The sequence below is a fragment of the Panthera uncia genome, chromosome A2 (genome assembly GCF_023721935.1).
Source record: "Panthera uncia isolate 11264 chromosome A2, Puncia_PCG_1.0, whole genome shotgun sequence".
Taxonomy (NCBI): Eukaryota; Metazoa; Chordata; class Mammalia; order Carnivora; family Felidae; genus Panthera; species Panthera uncia.
Genome location: NC_064816.1, coordinates 43,368,183 through 43,390,813, shown reverse-complemented (window position 1 = coordinate 43,390,813; position 22,631 = coordinate 43,368,183). Strand labels below are relative to the sequence as shown.

At 39.4% G+C, this 22,631-nt stretch overlaps 1 protein-coding gene across 2 annotated transcripts; it reads right to left on the bottom strand.

Moving 5' to 3' along the window:
* Positions 1-108: 108 nt before the first annotated feature.
* TRNT1 (tRNA nucleotidyl transferase 1) lies at positions 109-21,026 on the bottom strand. Of its 2 annotated transcripts, none has more exons than XM_049642725.1 (8): positions 20,949-21,026; positions 19,701-19,875; positions 13,446-13,639; positions 9,457-9,595; positions 5,216-5,342; positions 2,971-3,164; positions 1,930-2,183; positions 109-1,753 (listed from the first exon to the last, which is right to left on the bottom strand). In XM_049642725.1, exons 2-8 carry the CDS (start codon positions 19,846-19,848, stop codon positions 1,499-1,501), a joined length of 1,311 nt encoding a protein of 436 aa, XP_049498682.1. In that variant the 5' UTR covers positions 19,849-19,875; positions 20,949-21,026; the 3' UTR covers positions 109-1,498. The 2 variants fall into 2 exon arrangements, with proteins under 2 accessions (XP_049498682.1, XP_049498683.1); XM_049642726.1 differs by lacking the exon at positions 20,949-21,026 and adding an exon at positions 17,801-17,864 and having other exon boundaries at positions 19,701-19,789.
* Between the last annotated feature and the right edge of the window lie 1,605 nt (positions 21,027-22,631).

The window sequence follows — 22,631 nt, the reverse complement described above, 5'->3', positions numbered from 1 at the left end:
TTCTTTTACCAAACATGCCATGGCTGTGACTGCCTAGACTTAAAACATCAACTGAATCTCATGCTGCATTATTTATATACAGGAAGTAAATGAAACCCAACTCAAGAATGCTGTCAGTTCTTTAAGAGTATATGCCAAGATTGTAGTTTTTTTTCCTAAGCTATTACTACTACTGAGAACATTGGGTTTATAGGACTGTACTAGTTCTTCAGTCTTACACTAAACTATTTCCAATAGCAAAGCACATCTCTACACTGAAACCAGTCACAGAGAAGGAACGCTGCTTTTACTTTTGCCATCTGAAAGGTGTAACCTCACAGAATGTTCTATTTTGTTTACTGACACTTGCAAATAAAAGTTTCTGATATTTAAAAAAAAACAACAAAAAAAGCATATAACACTATTTTTAAGTGGGACTTAAATTACTGACCTGTCTGGCTACACAAAAGTAAAATGTCACAATGTTGAAATAATACGTTGCACCCATTTACCTACTGAAAACATTTAGAGCTCAAACCTTTTACTTTAAAAGACCATGTGTGCAGGGGCACCTGGGTGGCTTAGTCGGTTAAGCGTCTCTCACACCTCAGGAGTTCGAGCCCCACGTCGGGCTCTGTGCTGACAGCTCGGAGCCTGCTTCGGATTCTGTGTCCCTTTCTCTCAAATAAAAAGAAATTAAAAGACCATATGTACAGGTCTGTTCACGGACATTATAATGTAGGCCACATCTTTAAAAAGTTAACACTGACCTTAATTTGTCAGTATGTAGAATATGTGTGTATGTGTAATGATATATACTGTCACATACCACACACATTTCTCTTCCAATTCCAAAGGGAATGTTTATTAAAATAATAGGCTCAAGAGTAACTGTCAAGCCAATCTTTCTCAGGCCTAGCATGCATAAATTATGACAAAAGTATCAACTACATACTAAAACAGCTTGCTAGAACAAGTTTTGGGTATACAAATGCCAGCCACTTGGGACACATCTGGTCTTCATTATTTTATATAGGCCACTTTGTCAACTACTGTGTTATCAACACACTGTTGTAAGTTTCACTTCTTACCTGGATTCCAGAACGATAAAATAATGCAGTTATTTCAATTACAAACATTAAGAAACACTTTTATCGAGTTACCACGTTTTAAGATCAATCAGTAACACGCTATACCAAAAAAAGAAAGAAGAAAGAAGAAAGCCTAGACAGATTACAACAGGGGGAAACAACTATACTATTTGCAGTAGGAACTACTCCAAAAGAATCACAGGGTTCAGTGATATAAATCAAATTAAGAGGAGGTAGACTTCAGTTTACTGCCTAAAATATAATTAGATCTCACAAAATAAGACCTTTACTCATCTGAAGAGGTCCTCTACCCTGGCTTTTATTCTGCTATATATTCAAGTCTCTCTTAAATCTAAGAGGGAAGGGAAAAAAAAAAACGAACAAACTAGTTTTACCAAAAATTTTCTGCTATTTAATATCCGCTCTCATCAATTTTCACTCTTCTTTATGTAACTTAGGAGTTCATCTTTCTCCATTTGGTAACCGCTTTTTTTCCACTGTTCTCGTAACTGCTGCAACACAGCCCCAATTTCTTTTCCTGAAGAAATGCCTACTTTTCTGATGTCATGGCCACTCACAGGAAATGGAGGAATGCACCATTGCTGCATTTGCTCAAGAAGACGATGCTCTCCTTGGTACTTCAGGAGTTCACACACACGGGTTGTTGCATCAGATTCCCTAGACTGAGTGCCACAATCAAACACTTAGTTTCACCACACATTAGAATGCTTACTAATCATCTTATCCTAAAAGGTAAATAACCAATGTGAAATTTTTCACTTAAAATAAATGAAATCCACAGAACACACTGGGTCTTAGTATTAATAAATTAGTTCTGACCAAGCCTGTATATACTTACATCTATAATGAAGTCTTGATAGGGTTTCAATGGTTCTGAACTATCTGCTGCTTTAACCAAATCTTTTCTGTTTTTAACTACAAATATACCAAGGTTTTTCTCTTCTTTTGAAATCTTCAACCTCAAATCCAATTTTGTGACATCATCCTGTACTTTGAATAATGAGGCCAAGACCGTCATTGGCTTTGGTGAAAAACCTTCAACATTTTTACTGACTTTGTTAAATTCTTCTAAACTTGCATTAGTAGGTAAGCCTGTAGGGACAAAAACAATTTTTCACCTATTTTTATTTTTTACAGTGGATAAATTTAATAAAACACATTAATCTCCTCAACCAATCACGGCTATAGTATACTAAATGTCCTGCCACTAGAACTCACTGGTTCAGTGTGATGCTCCCATCTTACAGGTAAACCACTGATAAACTGTTGCTATTCTTTCCTATAATCCCCCCAAGACCTACAGTAAGGAGCCCTAAAACATTAATTTCCAGAGGCAGAGGCGGTGGTGTCAGACGCACAAGTGACACTTACTACTGACTTCTCACCGAGCTACTGTCACACAACATCCACCCCCCACCCACCATTCAATAACTATTTGAAATACACCCAAGTTTCCTTAAGTATGCGGTAGCATATACCACTGTTCTTTCTGAACATTATAACATTAATTTCCATATGTTACCCTTTAAGTGCCTCACATGTATTAATTCACTGAATGTCTCAGCCCTTCCTTTAGATAGATGCAACTATTTTCACACCCCTTTTTTAGATTCAACAACTAATGATTAAAGAACTAACCCAAATCACAAAGTTGATATGCGGCAAAGCATCAGTCAAACCCAGGTCTGATACCAGAGGCCACTGTGTCCTACTTCAGTGCTGTGCTGTCTTTTTAGCTGTGTCCTCCTACCTGTGATCTCAGTTTATCCTACTTTAAAATACTCTCTTTCTCCTTTTGGAATTAGTCAAACATTCTTATGAAATTGTAAACCAGGTATCTCTTTGTCAAAATCTCAAATATTTTATAACTTCTTCTCACCTATGTAAGGAGCCACACCAAGATCATAGATGAGGTTAATCAAGTGATTTACATGGTTACCAATAAGAATTTTTTTCAGTTCCACCCAAATTCTCTCCCCTGATATTCCAGCCAAGCCTTTTGCATTTTCTGCAATCGCTTCCAAAGTCTCAGGATCGTGGTCACCAGGCTTGTCTACAATTCTCCCATAAAACCTACAAAACAAAATTTTCAGACGATGTTACCTTTAGTTGGCATATCACTAGCAAAAATCTAGTTTTTCATTTTACTGGTACTATTCCATACATCTACTACAAGACAACAGAATTAGGGGCCTTAGAAATCATCTGGTCAATTCTCTCTACCTTCTCTTTGTTCCCAGATGACAAAACTGAGATCCAATAAAATGTAAATAACATTCTGTAATTAGCAAGAAGTAAAACCCTCTGCTCAGTCTGATTTGCAAATCACTGAGCCACTCAGAATGGCTATCAAATGTACTTCCTGGAACTGGTACCTATACTGGATGAATAAAATAGCATTCTTGGAAAGGCACCAAAACAACACCAGAATGCCATCAATGGAGCAGGGTACAAAGTATGCCTGTCTGTGCCCATCAATACTTTTTAAAAAAAATTTTTAATGCTTATTTTTTGAGAGAGAGTGTGTGTGAGTGGGGGAGGGAGAGAGAGAAAGGGAGACACAGAATTTGAAGCAGGGTCCAGCCTCTCAGCTGTCAGCACAGGGCCCGATGAGGTGCTCGAACCCATGAACCATGGGATCATGACCTGAGCCAAAGTCGGACGCTCAACTGACTGAGACACTCAGGAGCCCCTAGTACCCCTCAATACTTTTAATAAAGAGTTTCAAATAGGACACATCTAGTTGCAGACACAGGAGTGTATTTCTTGTAATCTCAGAAATAGAAGCCTTAAAGTATACCTGTATGAACACATCTTTAAAATTCATTTATAATGTACATTAAATGACAGTAACTATGGATGTCAGCCTGTGTTCTATTATTTGTAAAGACAGTCTGCAAATACTGAAATTTAAAGAACATTTACTAACAAAATATGTAGGCTCTGTTACAGAATACTCCAGATGTGATCCTAAGCAGTAAAAAATATTACTACACATAAACTAGCCACTTAGAATAATTAAAAAAAAAAAAAAATAGAACTATCCTACGACCCAGCAATTCCACTACTAGGTATTTATCCAAAGAATAGAGGAGTGCTGTTTGAAGGGGCACATGCACCCCAGTATTTATAGCAGCACTATCAACAATAGCCAAAGTATGGAAAGAGCCCAAATGTCCAAATGATGAATAAAGATGTGGTTTATATATATAATGGAGTATCACTTGGTGATCAAAAAGAATGAAGTCTTGCCATTTACAACATGGATGGAACTAGAGTGTATTATGCTAAGCAAAATAAGTCAGAGAAAAACAAGTATCATATGACTTCACTCATATGTGGAATTTAATATACAAAACAGATGAACATAAGGGAAGGGAAGCAAAAATAATATAAAAACAGAGAGGGGGACAAACCATAAGAGACTTAAATACAGAACAAACAGGATTGCTGGAGGGATGGGGGGATGGGCTAAACTGGCAAGGTTGCATTAAGGAGAACACTTGCTGGGATGAGGAGTGGGTGTTATATGTAAGTGATGAATCACTAAATTCTATTTCTGAAATCCTTATTACACTCTATGTTAATTAACCCGGATTTAAATATATAAAAAGTAAAATAAACATTAAAAAAATTTGAAAAAGGTTAGAACCCAGATTTTAAAAATCATTTCTATCCACAAAACCATGCAAATGCATTTCATGCTTACTAAGTTCATCTAAGGGATTTCCCATGACCACCTCAAACTGTAACCCATGTGAAGGCAAAGACTTTGACCGGTTACTCCGTGTTCAAAGCACCCACCACAGTGGTTGGCCTGTGGTGAGCATTCAATTATCTGTGAAATGAATGATGAGTGCAGAAAATAAAAAGAACACTGGACACAAGAAAAATGATTTAAAGCTGAATTATATAAAACCATCAAAGAATGCAGTAAATATCTTTGGGAAAGAAAATACGAAGCATCTAAGTAATCTCTCACAGTAAGTCACATTTTACTAAATCTATCAGGGACAGACATTTGGGATGTCACCATTTTGTACACTCACCTGTGCGTTTCACATGCTCAGAATTGTGCTCCAGGGTATTAAAAACTGTTACCATTATTTTAAAAAAATTCTTACCGGAAATATCTTAAAATTCGAAGATAATCTTCTTGTATCCTCTGTTTAGCATGTCCAACAAACCTAACTTTCTTATTTTTTAAATCTTCAAAACCACTGAAGTAGTCAAATAAGGTACCATCAAAACCTATTCATTAAAGAAGCGGGGAGAGATATCATCACTGTTAACAAGTAAGACCTAGAAAACAAGAAAGTCAGCTAAAAACTATTATAAACAGTAAAAATTAAGTGAAGAGTTACAAAGTTAAAATAGACATGAATAGCATTCATCCATATCCACTATCAAATAGAAGACATAATGGAATAAAAGGCTGTATTTATAACACCAACTAAAAAGATAATATCCAAGAATGAACTAAATAAGAAATACGCTAGTATGAATTGGGGTAGAGACACCAAACAAGCTGATTTTCAAGTAAATATGAGAGAATAAACAAGAATAGCCAAAATAATCTGGGGGAAAAAATAAAAAGCAAAAATAAAATGGAAAAACTAAACCATAGGAAAAAACATTTATGATCCTGGAATGGGGAAAACCTTTACAAATATACAGTTAACCCTTGAACACAGGTTTGAACTACATGGGTCCACGTAGAGGTAGATTTTTACAGTACTGTAAATGATTTCTCTCATTTTCTTAACACTTTTCTCTACCTTGCTTTACTGTAAGAACGCAGTGTATGATACATAGACCATACAAAATTTGTTTTACTTGATTGTTTCTGTTATCAGTAAAGCTTCCTATCAATAGGCTATTAATACTTAAGTATGGGGACGGGGGAGTCAAAGTTAATATGCAGATTTTACACTGCATGGGGATTTACCAAGAAACTAAAATTAGATACACACACACCCACAACACCAGAGCCTTAAGGAAATAATTCAACCACGCAAAAATCAAAGGTGCCTTCATGGCAAAAACCACCATAATGAAAAGCATACTGAGAAAAATACTAAGTTAATAGAGTCAAATACCAAGTTTCCATAATATACAAAAAGCTTTTGCAAATAAATAAAAATACCACATATAAATAGAAGAAATCAGTAGAAATAAGCTAAGGAAATATTTTTAAAAACCTTAAAAAATGAATATTTTGCAACCTTACTCATAAAAAATTATAAATCTTTGAGGCAACATTTTTTCACATTTCTATCACGTGGCAAAAATCCAAGTCTGACTGCACTGAGCAAGGGTATGGTGAATCAGATCAGGAGATAAGTCTGCAGCCTTTTAAGCTTCATGAATTCTGAACCATGTGAACCTGATACCCATTCAAAGAAATGTAACCAAAAAAATTCCCACTATAATATGTTCTTTCATATGTAAACAAAAAAAAATTAACATAAGGCATATAAAACCTCAAGTAGTAGAGTGCCCAGTTCATTTCAGTTATCCTTGAACTTTTGCTAGTTTTAAAAATTAAAAATCTCCTGTCCCGGGCAAACAGACAGCTGGTCACTCTAGGGACTGAAAAAAACAGCAAAGACAGGTACCATTCAATCATCCAAATGGTGGTGGGGGGTGGTCAGTGATCCTGAGAGATGCTTTACCTTATAAAGGCACTGGCGCTACCTCTGAAGAACTACTTGTCAATTTATTTGTTTGAACTGTAATGCTCTTTGATTATCCCAAATGCAATACTGGTAAGCTCAAGCATAACACTTCCCAAACTTTTGATTTATATAGCATTTTGATATATATAGAAATTTGAAAGGCTCAAAATTCAAAGAAATAACAGAAAATGGGAAAAAATATGTTTACGAAGTAGCAAATATATGAGGTCTATCGGTCTCTTAATGTAATTTCTCTTAATGAAGAGACGGCTCTCCCTGGTAAGCATGGAAATACTAAAGTCCTTTTCACTAAAGGAAAAATCAAGGTTGGAGGCAAAAACAAAAAACAAAACAAAACACAGGATAAAACGAGCAAAGTGTGAGACACAAAGTAACCAGAAATGGCAAAACTAGGAATGCTTCACCCAGTAAGGCTTGAAAAAAACCTGGACAGAAAAAGTAAAAATTAGTGACAATACACACTGATAGGTGTGCACTTTGTTTTTTGCTCTGAATATCACTTTCAAAATATAATGCATAAAAGTAAGAAATAAAGCAGAGTTGCTAAGAATAATGTAGTGGTCAAGAACGTGACCTCCAGAGCCAGGACACTTAGGTTGGAATCCTAATTCTACAGTTTACCAGCTGCATGACTTTAAGCAAATTACTATAGGTTAAATAGCAGTATCTGCTCCATAGGGATGCTGGGAAGATTCAATTGCTGTGATGTGCTCAGAACCATGCCCGGCACATTACAAGGGCTCAGCAAATGGTAGAAAACAGTAGTACAGGGCACCTGGGTAGCTCCGTTGCTTAGGTGTCTGAGTCTTGGTGTCGGCTCAAGTTATGCTCTCACAGCTTATGAGTTCAAGCCCCGTGTGAGGCTCTGCACTGACTATGTGGATGGAGCCTGCCTGGGATTCTCCTCACTGTCTCTCAAAACAAATAAACTTTAAAAAAAAAAAAAAAAAAGAAGAAAGAAAAGAAAGAAAAAAGAAAGGAAACAGTGAAACAGTAGTACCAGTAAGAACAGCTTTTACTTTTATAAAACAGTATACTGAAAAAGAATTATTAACTTCTCTCTTTTAGTTAGGTATGCTTAGGAGAAGCTAGTTACAGATTTTATACATTGCAGTAGTTGCAGCAGTTTACCCTAAGTCAGAATGAGGTAAAAAGAAAGGGGGGAGGGGGGGTCCTGGGTGGCTCAGTTGGTTAAGTGTCCGACCTCAGCCCAGGTCATGATCTTGGGAGTCCATGGGTTCGAGCCCCTAGTCAGGCCCTGTGCTGACAGCTCAGAGCCTGGAGCCTGCTTCAGATTCTGTCTCCATCTCTCTCTGCCCCTCCCCCACTCATACTCTGTCTCTCAAAAATAAATAAATGTTAAAAAATCTTAAGAAAGAAGAAGAAATGAACACCGGGAGTGTGATCACATAACAGAGGGACAACATGCCACCAACTGGACTGATAAATCATGTAGGCTGTGGAAACCCAAGGTCCAATCATGGTAGTCTGTGACCTGAGCTAAGTTACTTAACATCTCAGTCTGTTTCCTCATAAAATGGATTTTATCCTCCATTAAGTTTTCCTGACAGTTAAATGAGATAAAGTGTATCAAGTGACTCAGAACCTAGCAGGTGCTCTAAAGACATCATCTTTAATGTAATTAGCAGGAGATCCCACCTACAACCCCCTTCTCCATCCCATGAAGCAAATACTATTACAGGTTTTCTCCACTATCTGAAAGTTCACTTTAGGCCACGCTGCCTTTACAAAAGACCTACTCTAAAAGCTGTTTTCACTACCTGAAAGAAATCTGGAAAAGGATTTTCATTTTGATGAAATAGTAATTGCTTCCTCACCTTACACCATTTCAACTTAAGAAAGGTGACACAGAATACTTTTGGATAGCAAGGAAACCTATACTTCATCCTTTCACTATTACTGCTGCCACAACCAGGTTATGAAAAGTGGATGCTTCATCTCTCTTTTCTAATCCAAAGTGTTAAACATAAAGGGCTTGCCTAAAACTTAAAGTACAAAAAATAATGCTTCAATTAAGCACTAACTTAATTCACCTACTATGAGTCTCACTGGTTTCATTCACACAAAAATCAAGCTGAGATGATAAACAGGTTTTCTCTTGCATGAAACTCTGATTCAAGATGATTCCTAAAATGCAATGCCATGAAAGAATCTGATGTTGTGCCGAGGCACAGCAACAGAGAGGCTGCTGAAGTCATTTATCAGTCTGCATCCAGGCACCAGAAGAAGAAGAGCTAGGGTGGGAACCCACGAAAGATGTGCAGTGGAGAGTGACATGGGGGACATGCATTTTTCTTACCTGAAATGTTAACCATTTTTAGATGCAATTAGTAAGTTAACACTGAATGTGTACATGTGCCAGGCACTGTTCTAAGGACTTAAAACTGTTAACTTCTTTAATCCTCACAACAGCCTTACAAAGGAAGCTAATATTAACATCCTCCTTTTATAGCTAGTGAGTCATGGAGTCAGAATTTGAACCTGGGACTTCTGGCTCCAGAATCATCTTGTAACCCATATGCTACACTGTTTCTTAGATGAAACTAATGCAACTTCCCAGGTTGGAGGACATTTCCAGAATGCAGATTCACTTTAAAAGGCAGCTTTCAGACAGAATGGATTAAAACATGATCTCCAGATATTACCTAAAAACATAGAATTTATAGTGAGATCTCTGCGTTCAGCATCTTTCTGCCAATCAGTTGTGAATTCTACCTCAGCGTGTCTTCCATCAGTGACAACATCAATCCGCAGTGTAGTGATTTCAAAATTTTCTTCATGAAGCTGTAACGAAATTTTTTTTAGTTTTTAGAACACTGGATGAACTGAAAAAAATGAGTTCTGACACATACATCTTTCTTTTCAAAGTCACCTACTGCACATGTATCTCGAAATAGAAAGACAACCACAATATTCAAAGACAGAGCCAAAGAATATTTTTAAAAAATAAATGCATCTTAATTTGAAAAGATGAGTTTGGGACACCTGGGTGCCTCAGTCAGATAAGCGTCCAGCTCTTGATTTTGGTTCAGGTCATGATCTCACGGTTTGTGAAATCAAGCCCCGAATTTAAGCTCTGCACTGACAGCAGAGAGCCTGCTTGGGATTCTCTTTCTCTGCCCTCCCCCTTCTCAAAAATAAGTAAATAAACTTTAAAAAAAAAAAAAAAAAGGGAGTCTGATGTTTAAAAAAAGACAACTCTAACAAATGTTGTGGCAGAGGAGTAAGGAGGCCTTTAAAACAGTATATTCTAGTTCTTCCAATTTCAATTCAGGCTACTTTGAAATATTTTATAATAACTCTGGTTTGCAAAGAGCTGATTATCAATTTACAACATATATACCACTGAGCAAAGGATCGAAAGAGGAAAAAACACAAACCCTTAACACATCCTGCAACTCACTTACTGGTAATCAATGAAGTCGAAATAAAGTGCTACATATGTCATGGGAAGAAAGATTACCTCAGCTGGGAAAAGCTGAGTAGCTTCAAGAACGACTGACATGTGAGCTGAGCCCTGAAAACTAAGTAGGATCTGCACATGCACACGTAAGAATAACATTTCAAATCAAGAGAAAAGATGACCAAAGGCACAGTGGAGAGAAAGAAGGGATATTATCTGCGCAAAAAAGTATAGCTGACAAACAGCATGTTAGCACTGAGGGGTAGACAACAAAGGGTTTTACATGCCATGCAGGAATTTAGAATCTCTTCATTAAGAGCTGAAAACCACTACTGATCATTGGAAGTCTGTTCTGGCATTCCTCTCAATCTCATTTCTTTTCTAGAAACAAGTTAGCTCTAGAACTCAAGAATTTAAGGCACACGTTTTCTCTCAAGGCAAGTGGTAAGTAAAAGGTTTGAAATATGAAGACTGAGGCGCCTGGGTGGCTCAGCCAGTTAAGTGTCCAACTTCGGCTCAGGTCATGATCTCGCAGTTCATGGGTTTGAGCCCCACGTCAGGCTGTGTGCTGACAGCTCAGAGTCTGGAGCCTGCTTCAGATTCTGTCTACCTCTCTACATACCCCACGTGTGCTCTGTCTCTCTCTCAAAAATAAACATTAAAAATTTTTTTTAAAAAAGAAATATGAAGACTATGTGAAAATCACTGTAAGAAACAGACCCCTGGAATGCCTACCTTACCCAGGCAAAGAACCAGAGATTACCTCATTAGAAAGGCTAGCCTAAAAATGGTTACACCTTGGGACACCAGATACAGTGGGAATGAAGCACCCCAATGAAAACAAGATTAAGTGGGGAAAAAAAAAAAAAAAAAGAAAATCAACATGACCTTTATTCCCTTTCCCCACTTGGTTTTTCAAAATGCTAATAACCAGATTTATTCTGGAATAAGGAATAGGCCTACTCATATGGATAGTGATGGTCCCACAACTGGCTGATGTTTCCCACACAAAACTAGAGTAAATCTCTCAAGTCACTTTACAAACACCAGAGGATCACACAAACGTAAGGAAAGAACCAAACCCAGAGTTAAAGAAAGCCAACAGGAAAGACAGAAAAAGCTCAGAGGAAAGAGAGACATTATCCAAGTAACTATTAACTGGTATCCTAAAGGAAATAAGATACTGCATCTGAAACAAGAAAAGGAAGTTTTCAAAAGAAGAAAGACCTCTTGGGGTGCTTGGATGACTCAGTTGGTTAAGCGTCCGACTTCGGCTCAGGTCATGATCTCATGGTTTGTGAGTTCAAGCCCTGCATCGGGCTCTGTGCTGACAGCTGGGAGTCTGGAGCCTGCTTCAGATTCTGTGTCTCCTTCTCTCTCTCTGCCCCTCCCCCACTTGTACTCTGCCTCTCTCAAAAATAAATAAATGTAAAAAAACAAAAAAACCTGGATGATCAAGCTAAGGCAATCTCATGGAAAGACAAAGATAGGAGAATATAAATTAGGAGACAAAGGTAAAGATAGAAGCTCAGACCCCGTGATCCAATATCCAACATCACAGGAGTTTCCAAAGCTGAAGATACTGAACAAAAGGGATGAAATGAGGAGAGGAATACAAGAAGGCCCACTAAGTGTCCCCACACAATGAATGAAAAAACACATACAAACCAAGCACGGCATCTTGGAACTACAAACACCTGATAAAAAGATCAGAAAGGCTTCAGGGCAGGCAAAAAATCTGGTCTCAAACAGAAGAGAAATGTGAATGAGCTCAGACTTCCCAGTGGCAACACAGGCAGGTGGAAAACAGTCTTTACAGTTCTGAGTGAAAATGACTGCCAGCCTCAAATTCTACAACCAGTAAAACTATCAGACCAGTGTGAAGGTAAAATAAAAATATTTTCAGACATGTAAGACTTTTCCAGGTTTCAAACTATTAAAATGAGAGCAAAAAATCAGAGCACCTGGGTGGTTCAGTCGGGTAAGCGTCCGACTTCAGCTGAGGTCATGATCTCAAGGTTAGTGAGTCTGAGCCCCACATCAGGCTCTGTGCTGACAGCTCAGAGTCTGGAGCCTGCTTCGGATTCCGTGTCTCTCTCTCTCTCTCTCTCTCTCTCTCTCTCTCTCTCTCTCCCTCCCTCCCTCGCTCCCTCGCTCCCTCGCTCCCTCTCTCTCTCTCTCATAAATAAACATTAAAAAAATTTTTTTTTAATGAGAGCAAAACCAAGAAAGAATATCACACAGGACTCAGGACCAAGGCAGTCTAGTAAGGAAGAGGCCGGGAAATTCCCAGAATCTGGTGCAGGGAAATCTCGAGATGAGGAATGAGGAGCCCGCCCAGAACATACAGATATGAGAGGAGAGAATGCACCAGGTGAGGTGGCTCAAAACAAGGAACTGAAACTTGACGGGTTTACTCTGGTTTACTCTACTAAGAATTTTACAGAGTAGAGGAATGAATCAGTGGCACACAGAAAGCTACGTAAAAGAAAAATGTTATTAACTGCAGGGAAACCAAAATCACCCAAGAAAGGTAGTCACAATACACTTTACAATCCAGCAGTAAACCATAGTTATAAATGTAAACATTGAATATATTCAACCAAAAATGATGATACATGTACACTGAGAAGACAAGGGAGAAGTGCCTGTGCTGCTGCTAAGAAAGCTGAGCTGCTCTCCTGTGCGCAGAAATCAGCAGACAACATCTTACACCCGGGAAATTTGAAACAAAGACAAACACTGCAGCAGAGAAAGGTCTTTTTTAGAACACTGCAGCATAGAAAGGTCTTTTTTAGAACCGTGGGGCTAACAGGTAAGTACCATAACAACTAGCTACAGCAGAGGAGGCTACAGCAAAGGAGGATGCAGGGTTTAAGAGGGAGATAGAAAATGACTTTTTTTTTTTATGTGTATTTATCTAGAGAGAGAGAAAGACAGAGAGCAGGGCAGAGGCAGAGAGAGGGAAAGAGAAACCCCAAGCAGGCTCTGCACCGTCAACACAGAGCCCGACGTGGGGCTCGAACCCACAAATTACAAGATCATGACCTGAGCTGAAACCAAGAGTAGGATGCCAGACGTTTAACCCACTGAGCCGCCCAGGCACCCCAAGACTGACATATTTTTGTAGTTTTTTGTTACTTGATTTTTTTTTAAAACCTAGAAAAAAAACATAAAAATTATAAAAATTAAAGGAGAGGCAATGCAATTGCTGTCAAACCTTTCACTCACCCTGGCAGTAATTGTCCCATGCTTTTCCCCTTTGTTGTTTATCATGCGAATACCAGCAGACTGAAACATCTCCTTCATCTGAGCAGGGGTAGCAGTGGTAGCAAAATCCACATCTTGAGGCTTTACTCCACTTAATAAATCCCTCACTGCTCCTCCTGCTATTCTTAATTCATGATTTTCTTTCACAAATAAATCTGAGAGGAGAAAGAATATTTTTTACTTCAATGTATTTAAGAATTACGTAAGTACAAAGTTTCTCCCATCTATTAGGAACAGCAGAGATTATTTAACTGAACCTTTTCAGATAAAAATTAGGAGAACAAGGCCCACAGAAATGAAGTGACTTACCTATAGTAGAATGCCTGTCACAACTGTGAGAACAGGGAACTTGCAGAAATTTTCTTGGCAGATTTGGAAGATAATTCCGAATTCCACAATACCCCCAATGTCACCGATACAGATGTGAATTACAACCAAAAAGTAAAGTGAATAACTGCTTTTTCTATTTCAGAATTGTGAGGTGTTCTTACACCTATTTCTCTTTGGGTACTGATGCTGAAACTGTATGTTCGTGCATAAAACTATGGAACTGTCAAACAACATTAGTCTACCACACCAGGTATGATAATGTTACAACGAAGAATCCGCCAAGAAAAAAAGTGCACATGATGTTATATCTGCTCCTGTGTTCTAGAAAAGCCATATGAACGCTGGAACTACTGTAAGGAACTCAGTAGAGGAAACCCAGAGTGGACAAGACAAAGTCTACTATAATTACATAATGACTAAAGGACATCATATGGTACCTAGTGAGAATGACATCCAGGAAATGGCCATATATGACCCCCTAAGCCTTGGTTTTGACACGAGCTGGCCTGGCACCCACAACTGGGCCCCAGCGCTCTCCTGCTGAACATCATCTCAGAAAACATCCATGTCAGACAAGTCCACTCGGTGACCATGATGAATCAGTTAAGACAAGACAACTAGTAATCATGTCTGAACACAGAAGAGACACAAACACTGTCAGAGGCACCACCTTATGACAATTAATACATGGGACTGCTCCTTATTTACCCATCGGTTAACAGAGCAGAGTGCTGGGTTCTCATCTCCTAGGTAAGAATTAAGACACGCATCAGATTTATCCTTGCTGCCTGATACCACCTAACCCACAGCAAAGCCCCACTTCTTAACACCCGCCCCAAAACACGAAACAAGCACAAATCCTACAAGAAGTTCTTTCTAAAAACCTTTTGCTGAGATACTCCAAGGTTCTCCTTGGTTGGTGTTCTCCCTCACTGCAGTAACAACGCACCTGGTGTGTTCCTTGTGGTCTCTGGCTGGTGGGCACTCTCACCTATTTAGCACTGAGGGAAATCCATCAGAGTTGTGGCATCCCTAATCACAACCCGATACGTTAACCTCCATCCCTACCCCTCATCTGGTCTTGCTCCTCCTCCTCCTCTACCTATTCTTCCTAAACCTTCCAGCCCCACTCTCTGCAGACTATCTAAAACAATCTGCTACAAAGCAACAAATGCTCCCACCCTCTGCCTCCTGGCCTTACCTTAAAAGCTCTCCCAGAGCTAAGTCCTTCCCAGGAGTATGTGTTCTTCTTTCACTCCATATTTATCAAGTCCCATTATCTGTCGCTATTAAGGGTTCCTTTAATATGGGGTTCATGGCCCCTAACTATGTTACTCCAGTTTTCATGAGATTTATAGAGGTCCAGGACCCAAAAAGTGAAGGACTGCCATACTATTTCTGGACACTACCCTCATTTCTCCCTAGCTCACAGTCTCTTTATCTCCTTCCTGAACAAGAGGGCTACACCAGCCCCCTTAAATCCAGCTTCCACAGTCCAGACATAGGGCTCTAAATTATCAATGTGATTAAGCTATGCCACTGTTCCTCTGACTACTCCCAGCGCAAGATCCATATTTCGTCAGTACATTATACAAGGGCCTCCTGACCCATTTCTGTCTCATCTCTCACTAATCTCTGCATCACACTTTACATTCACCAAACTCTCCTGGTAGTTTCCATCTAACTGCTCGTACGGGTCACTTCACCCAAATACCTTCCCCACTTACTGATCTAGCTGAGCAGCTGGCCATGAAATGTCTTGGTGCGCAACCCACACCAAGAAAGGCATTTTGCATGGCAATCACTTGTACTTAAAATGAAGTTTCACAAAATACACACCACACAATCTCATCTACTGTATCCTCTTTCCCTGTGTTTTAATGCTGGTAATGACCACTAAATCGATTTTATGTTCACTAATGGGCACCACCCAGAGTGGGAAAAAACACTGATCTATCTCATCCTTATCCTTACTCATCTTTTTTGATTCAGTTTAGAAAGCCTCTCCTGATGGCAGAGTTGACTGAATTTCTTCTAAGCTATCACAGTAACCTAGTTTTATGTGTACTAATTATACTAAAATTTCCTGTTCATTCTCAGGGTAGAAAACCTATCTTACTCATCTTTACACCAACATGGCTCACCAGAGAACTTAACTGTGATATCCTAGATTCAAAAAAATTAAAAAAAAAAAAAAAAACTAGAGTGGCCTCGTTGAAATGTGTATTGTTTACAGGTTTCTTCCTTCAAATTAACACAGTAAGAAACCATTTTGAAATCCAAAAAATGAGCAAGTTTTACTTTCATTTGAACCTACTTTAACAGGATGAAGAAGGTCAAGCCTGAATACAAGATAACCTGTTATAAGATTTTCATGCTGGCTCACTAAAATAAAATTTTAAGTTCAAAGTCACCTAATAAATTAACTGCATTATAGAAAGAGATCCAGAATTGAAAATAATCTAGTCATCATTTTGATTAGCCATATGGAAATAGATAACTATCTCCAAAAAACTCACGATTCTAACATTATGATACAATTGAGAAAGGCATATAAAGGCATATGTATATGCTTGTGTGGAACAGTCATAAAAACTGTAAGAAACCAATGATTTTATACGGACCTAAGAGTAGGGATTATCAGGCTTAGACACTCCTTTTTCCCTCAATTACTGTTGTATTCAATCTTAGAGAAATCCACATTCCAACAAATTTTATAAACTACATACTCAGTGAAATACCTAATGCAACTGAATTTAATTGTAAATTTAAGCCTGAGACTCAAGAAATGCATAATTTCATCATTCCAAAGCTATTAATTTGCTTCAACTGCCACATCTGATAATAAACGATTTTTAATTATGGCTAGCAATACAAAAGACCATGGGACATCATGTGTCAGAAAACTTCTGTCTGTATTTTAATTTTATGTTAACTTTCAAAGTTTTAACTTCTGTGCTTTATGTTTTGAATTCTGAGTTTTGGAGGCTGGGGGTACAGAAAGTGAGTCGAAGTGTAAGACCATCCCATGGCATGACCACATACCACCAATATACAGAAGCTCCCAAACTTCAAGAGTGATCGGGTGTTCCTACTGTCCCAAATGTTACTTTGATGGTTTTATGACATCACATACCTAAGCAGTTAAAAGCTAACTGCTGAGTACTCATCCCCAGCATTGCTTATGGACTATAGCCAAGTGGCCACAGAAGCTCTGGCTTGTCCACCAACCACGTAATGTAGGCAAAAACCACTATGTTTGGAACTTCATTCTTATGTACAGAATGAAGGAAAAAAATCTTATATGCCCCTAATATGCCTCTACAGTGTTGTCCTCAAGCAACAGGAAAAACAAATTACATGACATAAACTGACAAATAATAAAATCCTATATAGGGTACAGAAAATCTACTATCCTAGTTTCCCAAATTCTTACATACTGGAAACTAATTTCACATGTGGCAAAGAAGCTATTAAGATCTGAGAACTGATATGGTATTTAACTGCACGGTATCACCACACAATAGCCATCATTAGTGTGTGTGTTTTTGAGTGTTGTTTTCATGGAGAACATCTTATTTTATTTACCAGGACACCCAGGTCTTTAGAAAGTAGCAAAAAACAAAACCAATTATTTGATTTTCTAACTGACTGAGCTTTGCACTAAAAGATTCCATTCTTGCTACTTCCACTATAGCCTAAAAATGTCAAGTCTAGAAAATGTCCATGCTCCCATTTGCCAGTCTTTCAAGGACAAGACCCTGTGGATAAACTACCTGTATCTTTCCACCCTATTTAGTTTCTAAATCCTTAGGATTTCACCTCTTAAAGTGGAGACAATTCAACTCTTGAGGTGACAGTAAGCCAAATGAAATTGTTAAAATAAAAGACGTTCAAGAACTTATAGCAATCAATATCCAGAGTCTTGTTTCCAAAAGAAAAATGCAGAAGGACCTGAAACAGGCCACCAACAGTTAATTACCTACATCCAAGCATTTGGCACCTTTCTTCCAAGAGGCCTCTTGCAATTGAAGATGGGAAGATTAGGAGCTGGGAAAGGCATATAAAGAAAGAACAAGCTTGAATTCAACTCAAATTTGGAGCTTCTAAACTCGTGTTGCTCAAATAGCAGGCACATGTGGTTACTGAACTGAGCACTTGAAATGTGGTGAATTAAGATGGTTAGTATGCGCTAACCATCAGATTTCAAAGACTTGTTACAAGAAGGATGTGAAATGTCTCCTTAATAATTTTTACACATATTTTATATTAAAATTATAGTATCTTAAGTAAAGTTGATAAAATGATTACTAAAATAATTTTCATGTTATTATTAATTTATTTATTACATAATTTATTAATTTCACCCATTTCTTTTTACCTTTAATGTGGTTACTAGAAAACTTTACATCACACGTTGTGACTGATACTTCTATTGCACTGGGAGTTTCTAGCATTTTTCACTGTAATTAAAACCCACAGGCAAGTATCAGCTTTAGGCCCTCGACTTCAAGACCACGTGAAGAATCTATATGAATCAACAAGCTCTGGACCACTGACCTCTGACGTGTATCTAAAAAATCATCTATGTGACAGGCTCTGTGCTGACAGCTGGGAGCCTGGAGCCCGCTTCAGATTCTGTGTTTCCCTCTCTCTCTGCCCCTCCCCCATTCATGGTCTGTTGCTGTCTCTCAAAACTAAATAAACGTTAAAAAAAAAAAAATTAAAAGAAAAAAGGGGGGGGTGCCTGGGTGGCTCAGTTGATTAAGCATCCGACTTCAGCTCTAATCATCTCACGGTTCATGGGTTCGAGCCCCACAATGGGCTCTCTGCTGACAGCTCAGAGCCTGGAGCCTCCTTCGGATTCTGTGTCTTCCTCTCTCTCTGCTTCTCCCCCATTCATACTCTGTCTCTCTCTCTCTCTCAAGAATAAATAAACGTTAAAAAAAAAATTTTTTTTAAATCATCTAATTTCAAGACTAAGAAAGTAGCTTTGGGAATAAACTGATACAAGGAATGAATATAATGCCATGGTTCCTCCACCTTTTGTGCATCAGATTAATAGAGTGGAGCTCTTATAAAAATTTATAGATGCCCATCCTCCCCAGAGATTCCAGTTTAGTGGGTCAGGGTGGGATCCCAGCATTTGTAGATCTTAAAAGCTTCCCAAGTGAATCTAATAGACAGCTAGGGTTGCAAACCACTGTATAAGTCATGCTCCTACATACATCTACCTTTGTGAATTTCTTATGGGCCACTAAAATACCACAGGTTTTGAAATACATCAGGGTGGCTGCTTCGGCAACAGCTGGGCTGATATTCCAAGATAAGGAATGAGAAAACTGTGACAAGCAATGGAAGCTGCTGTAATCAAGCACTTAGCTAAAGTCATTTCCCGTGCTCCTTCCAGGTAAGTTTTGCACATGCACAAACAGAGGGGACTCCTATTTCCTTCTGCCTCCTCTGCCTAGGCAGGAAATGCAGCTTGGTGGTTACAAGCTGGGTTCTGAAAACAAGGCTGCACAAGTTCAAAATTCAGCTCGCCAGTTATTATAAAAATGTTGGCACATTCCTAAGACTGTTTCCTCATCCACAAAACAAAATATATCTACACATTAAGCTAGTAAGCCAAATCTTGTAATGTACGTGAAGTACTTAGCACAATATACAGAAAAGCCGTGCTTTGTAAATGAAGTCACTGCTGGACTCTTACATTTTGGCTACTTTTGGATTACCCATGGTAAACTTTTCTTTCGTTAGGTCAACAGCAAAACAAAAACAAAAACAAAACGAAACAAAACCCTCGAGTGTTGGCTAAAAAACTTTAACCCTATGCTTTTCCATTCACATGGGCTTCCAAAGCAAGAAAGCATCCTAATCTCTCACCTGTCAGACTCTTCAATCCTTCTGTGAACAGTGACTGGAATTCTGGAGACTGCAACTTCATTGTAAACAGATACTGCTTGAAAAGGCACAGCCTACTCCAACTACAGCTCAGTAGTGGCCTGCGCCAGGGATTCAGGCACCTCAGCATCTGGGGACAAAGTCACCAACTATACATCTAGGAGAGAAACATGCATGCACAATAATGAAATCTCCAAGCCAAGGGAAACAAAGGGATCTACTGCAATTTTATTTAACTGAGACTCTCATCTCCTGTTCAGATGAAAAAACTGAAAACAGTGACAATATGAGAGGCAGACACCTATACTAGATCTATGCTTGTAGCTGTCCACTTTTGTACTCCTGAAGCACTTACTGCTATACTCGCGTCCTCACATTTTACTGCTACAATACCCTCTGGAGAGGTGGGTTTCGGTTAAGGCTTGAGGGGAGCGGTCTGCTAAGGGCAGATGGCTGCAGAAAATGTAACTCAAACACTTGCAGGAACACTTGGCCTCCTCCAAAACATGGGACAATCACTGATGTTTATCACTGTACTTCCCCACCTGCCCCTGAGATTTATGACCCAGGGAGATTTCCTAGACACGAGAATACATGTTTCCCCAAGACTTGTCTTTGCTTCCCACTTTTTCCTCATTCACCATTCCCTCCCATTATGCCAGCTCCTGAGTCCCACCCACACCCTGTTTTCCATGTAAAGTGGGCCTCTTTGAGGGACCAACAGGATTCCAACTGACTCCGAAAGAAACCACTGGAGAACCATTCCTTTCCTTGGGAAGCAGCTTTCAAAACGCGGCGTTGCCCACCAGGAGGTGGAGCGAGTTCCGCTCATCCAGACCACGTGGGGAAGAAAAACAGTCTCCATCCAACTCCGCCTCAAATCAGAAAAACCCGCTAAGGACCCTGGCCCTGAAGTGGTATGTGCCGTGTCCCACACCAGGTGCCGGACCGAAAAAGCTTAGTGAGACCCTCCGGGGCCCGGCCTCGAGGAAGGGAAAGTTCCCGGGGAAGCCCGGTGAATCAGCCTGCAGTCACTGGAACGTGGCAGGGACACGGCCGCACGACCTCCACGTTAGGCTCCGTTCCGCGGTGTAGAGGAGCCCTCTCACCACCTCAGGGTCGCCCCAGGTGACCCTGCGTGGGGGAAGGTCGGCCGCGGCAGTCGCCCAGCAGCCCTCCCTGTGGCGCGCGTCCGCACGCCTGCCGCACGCCCCCCGCGCGCCCACTTACCAGCCCCGCCGCAGCCTTCGTCGTCATCGCAGCTCACGCACTTCCGGACGGCGTGCGCCGTGACGTCTCCGCCGTGCGTCTGTCGGCGGCGAATGGGGAATCGCAGCAGGGTGTGGGCGGGGCCCAGCGGGCTCTCTCTCTGCCCCTCCGGCCTCCTTAAGGCGCCGCCTGTGGAAGCGCGCAGTTTTCCTGCTCCCCGGAAGGCGGCCCTCACCCGGGACGTGCTGCTGGGGGGTCTTGAGGGGCGAGGGTCTGTTACTTACTTTAATCCCATCTCCCCACACCTTTCTCTTTCCCTGAGGTGGTCAGACGCCCATCTGCATTGCATGCCTGTGTGTCCTTGGACAAGTGTCACTGTCTTGTAAAATGAGACTGTCAATAAAACCTGTTTTAGGTTGCCGGGCTTACATGTCATGTTACTCTCCAGCAAGGAGGAAATGCTCAGTTAGTATTACTATTCCTGCCTGAGACATTTCATCAGGACCTAAGCACAGGGTTCGAGACACACTTGTTCTAAATGTAAGCCCTCTGGTCAAATGAAATGACTGCTCATGTTTTAATTTCCCACCTGGTTTATGTGAAGTCAGAAAGCTGTTGCAGGTGCAAAGTGAAGAACTTGGATTGTATTCTCTCTTGGGTTCTCTCTTGGATTTTCTCTTTTTTTCCAGGGCTGAGAAGAGTAAATAAAGCGGCAAAGGAGTGGGAGTTTAAGTCCCAAATCCTTCAAAAAGGACATTTCCAAGAAATTTCCCAATTATGTTTAAAAATGAAACATATGATGCAGATTTTACTTAAGCATAGTCTTTCTAACATCACTTTAAATAACTTAATTTCCGTAGAAAAATTCATATGCCATGGTATTTCTGTGGTTTCCAATGATCAGACTTCTTCAGGGGTGTTAACTATCCCATTTTGAGAAGCACAGAACCAGTTTTCCAAGTTGCCATTCAAAGGCAAAGCATTGATTTATGCTCCTTAACATGACAATAAATATATATATTCATATATCCTAACTAGGCTGAAGAAAAAAATACAGAGAATTCAATGTGAAAGAGCATATCGCTATAGAAATGTAGACATTAACAGGATAATAGAAGAGATTATGGACAATTTTATGTCAACACATTTGACACTGGATGAAATGGACAAATTCTTTTAAGCATGCATCAAAAGTGAAACAGGATGAAATTTAACATCTAAATAGTCCTTTACTTTGAAAGAAATTGAAGTTTGTTCAACAAACTTCCCACAAAGATAATTCCAGGCCCAGATGGTTTTAGTGGTCAGATTTATCAACCACTTAAGGAAGAAATAACACCAATGTTGCACAATTTTTGTTCAGAAAATAGAGGGGGAAACACTTTTCCTCTTATTTGGGGCCAGCATGACACTGATAACAAACCTAAAATAGATATTACCAAAAAAAAACTTACACATCAATAGCCGCATGAATCTAGAAACACATATATTTAATGAAATATTAGAAAACTGAATCAAGCAAATTGGACTTTGATCAAGTTTGGTTTATCCCAGGAATGCAAGGTGGACTTAACATTTGAAACCCAATCATTGTTATTTACCATATTAAAAGACCAAAAAAGAAAATTATATGATCATCCCAATAGATGCTGAAAAAGCACTTAAATTCCACACTTATTAACGAGGATTATTCTCAGAAAACTG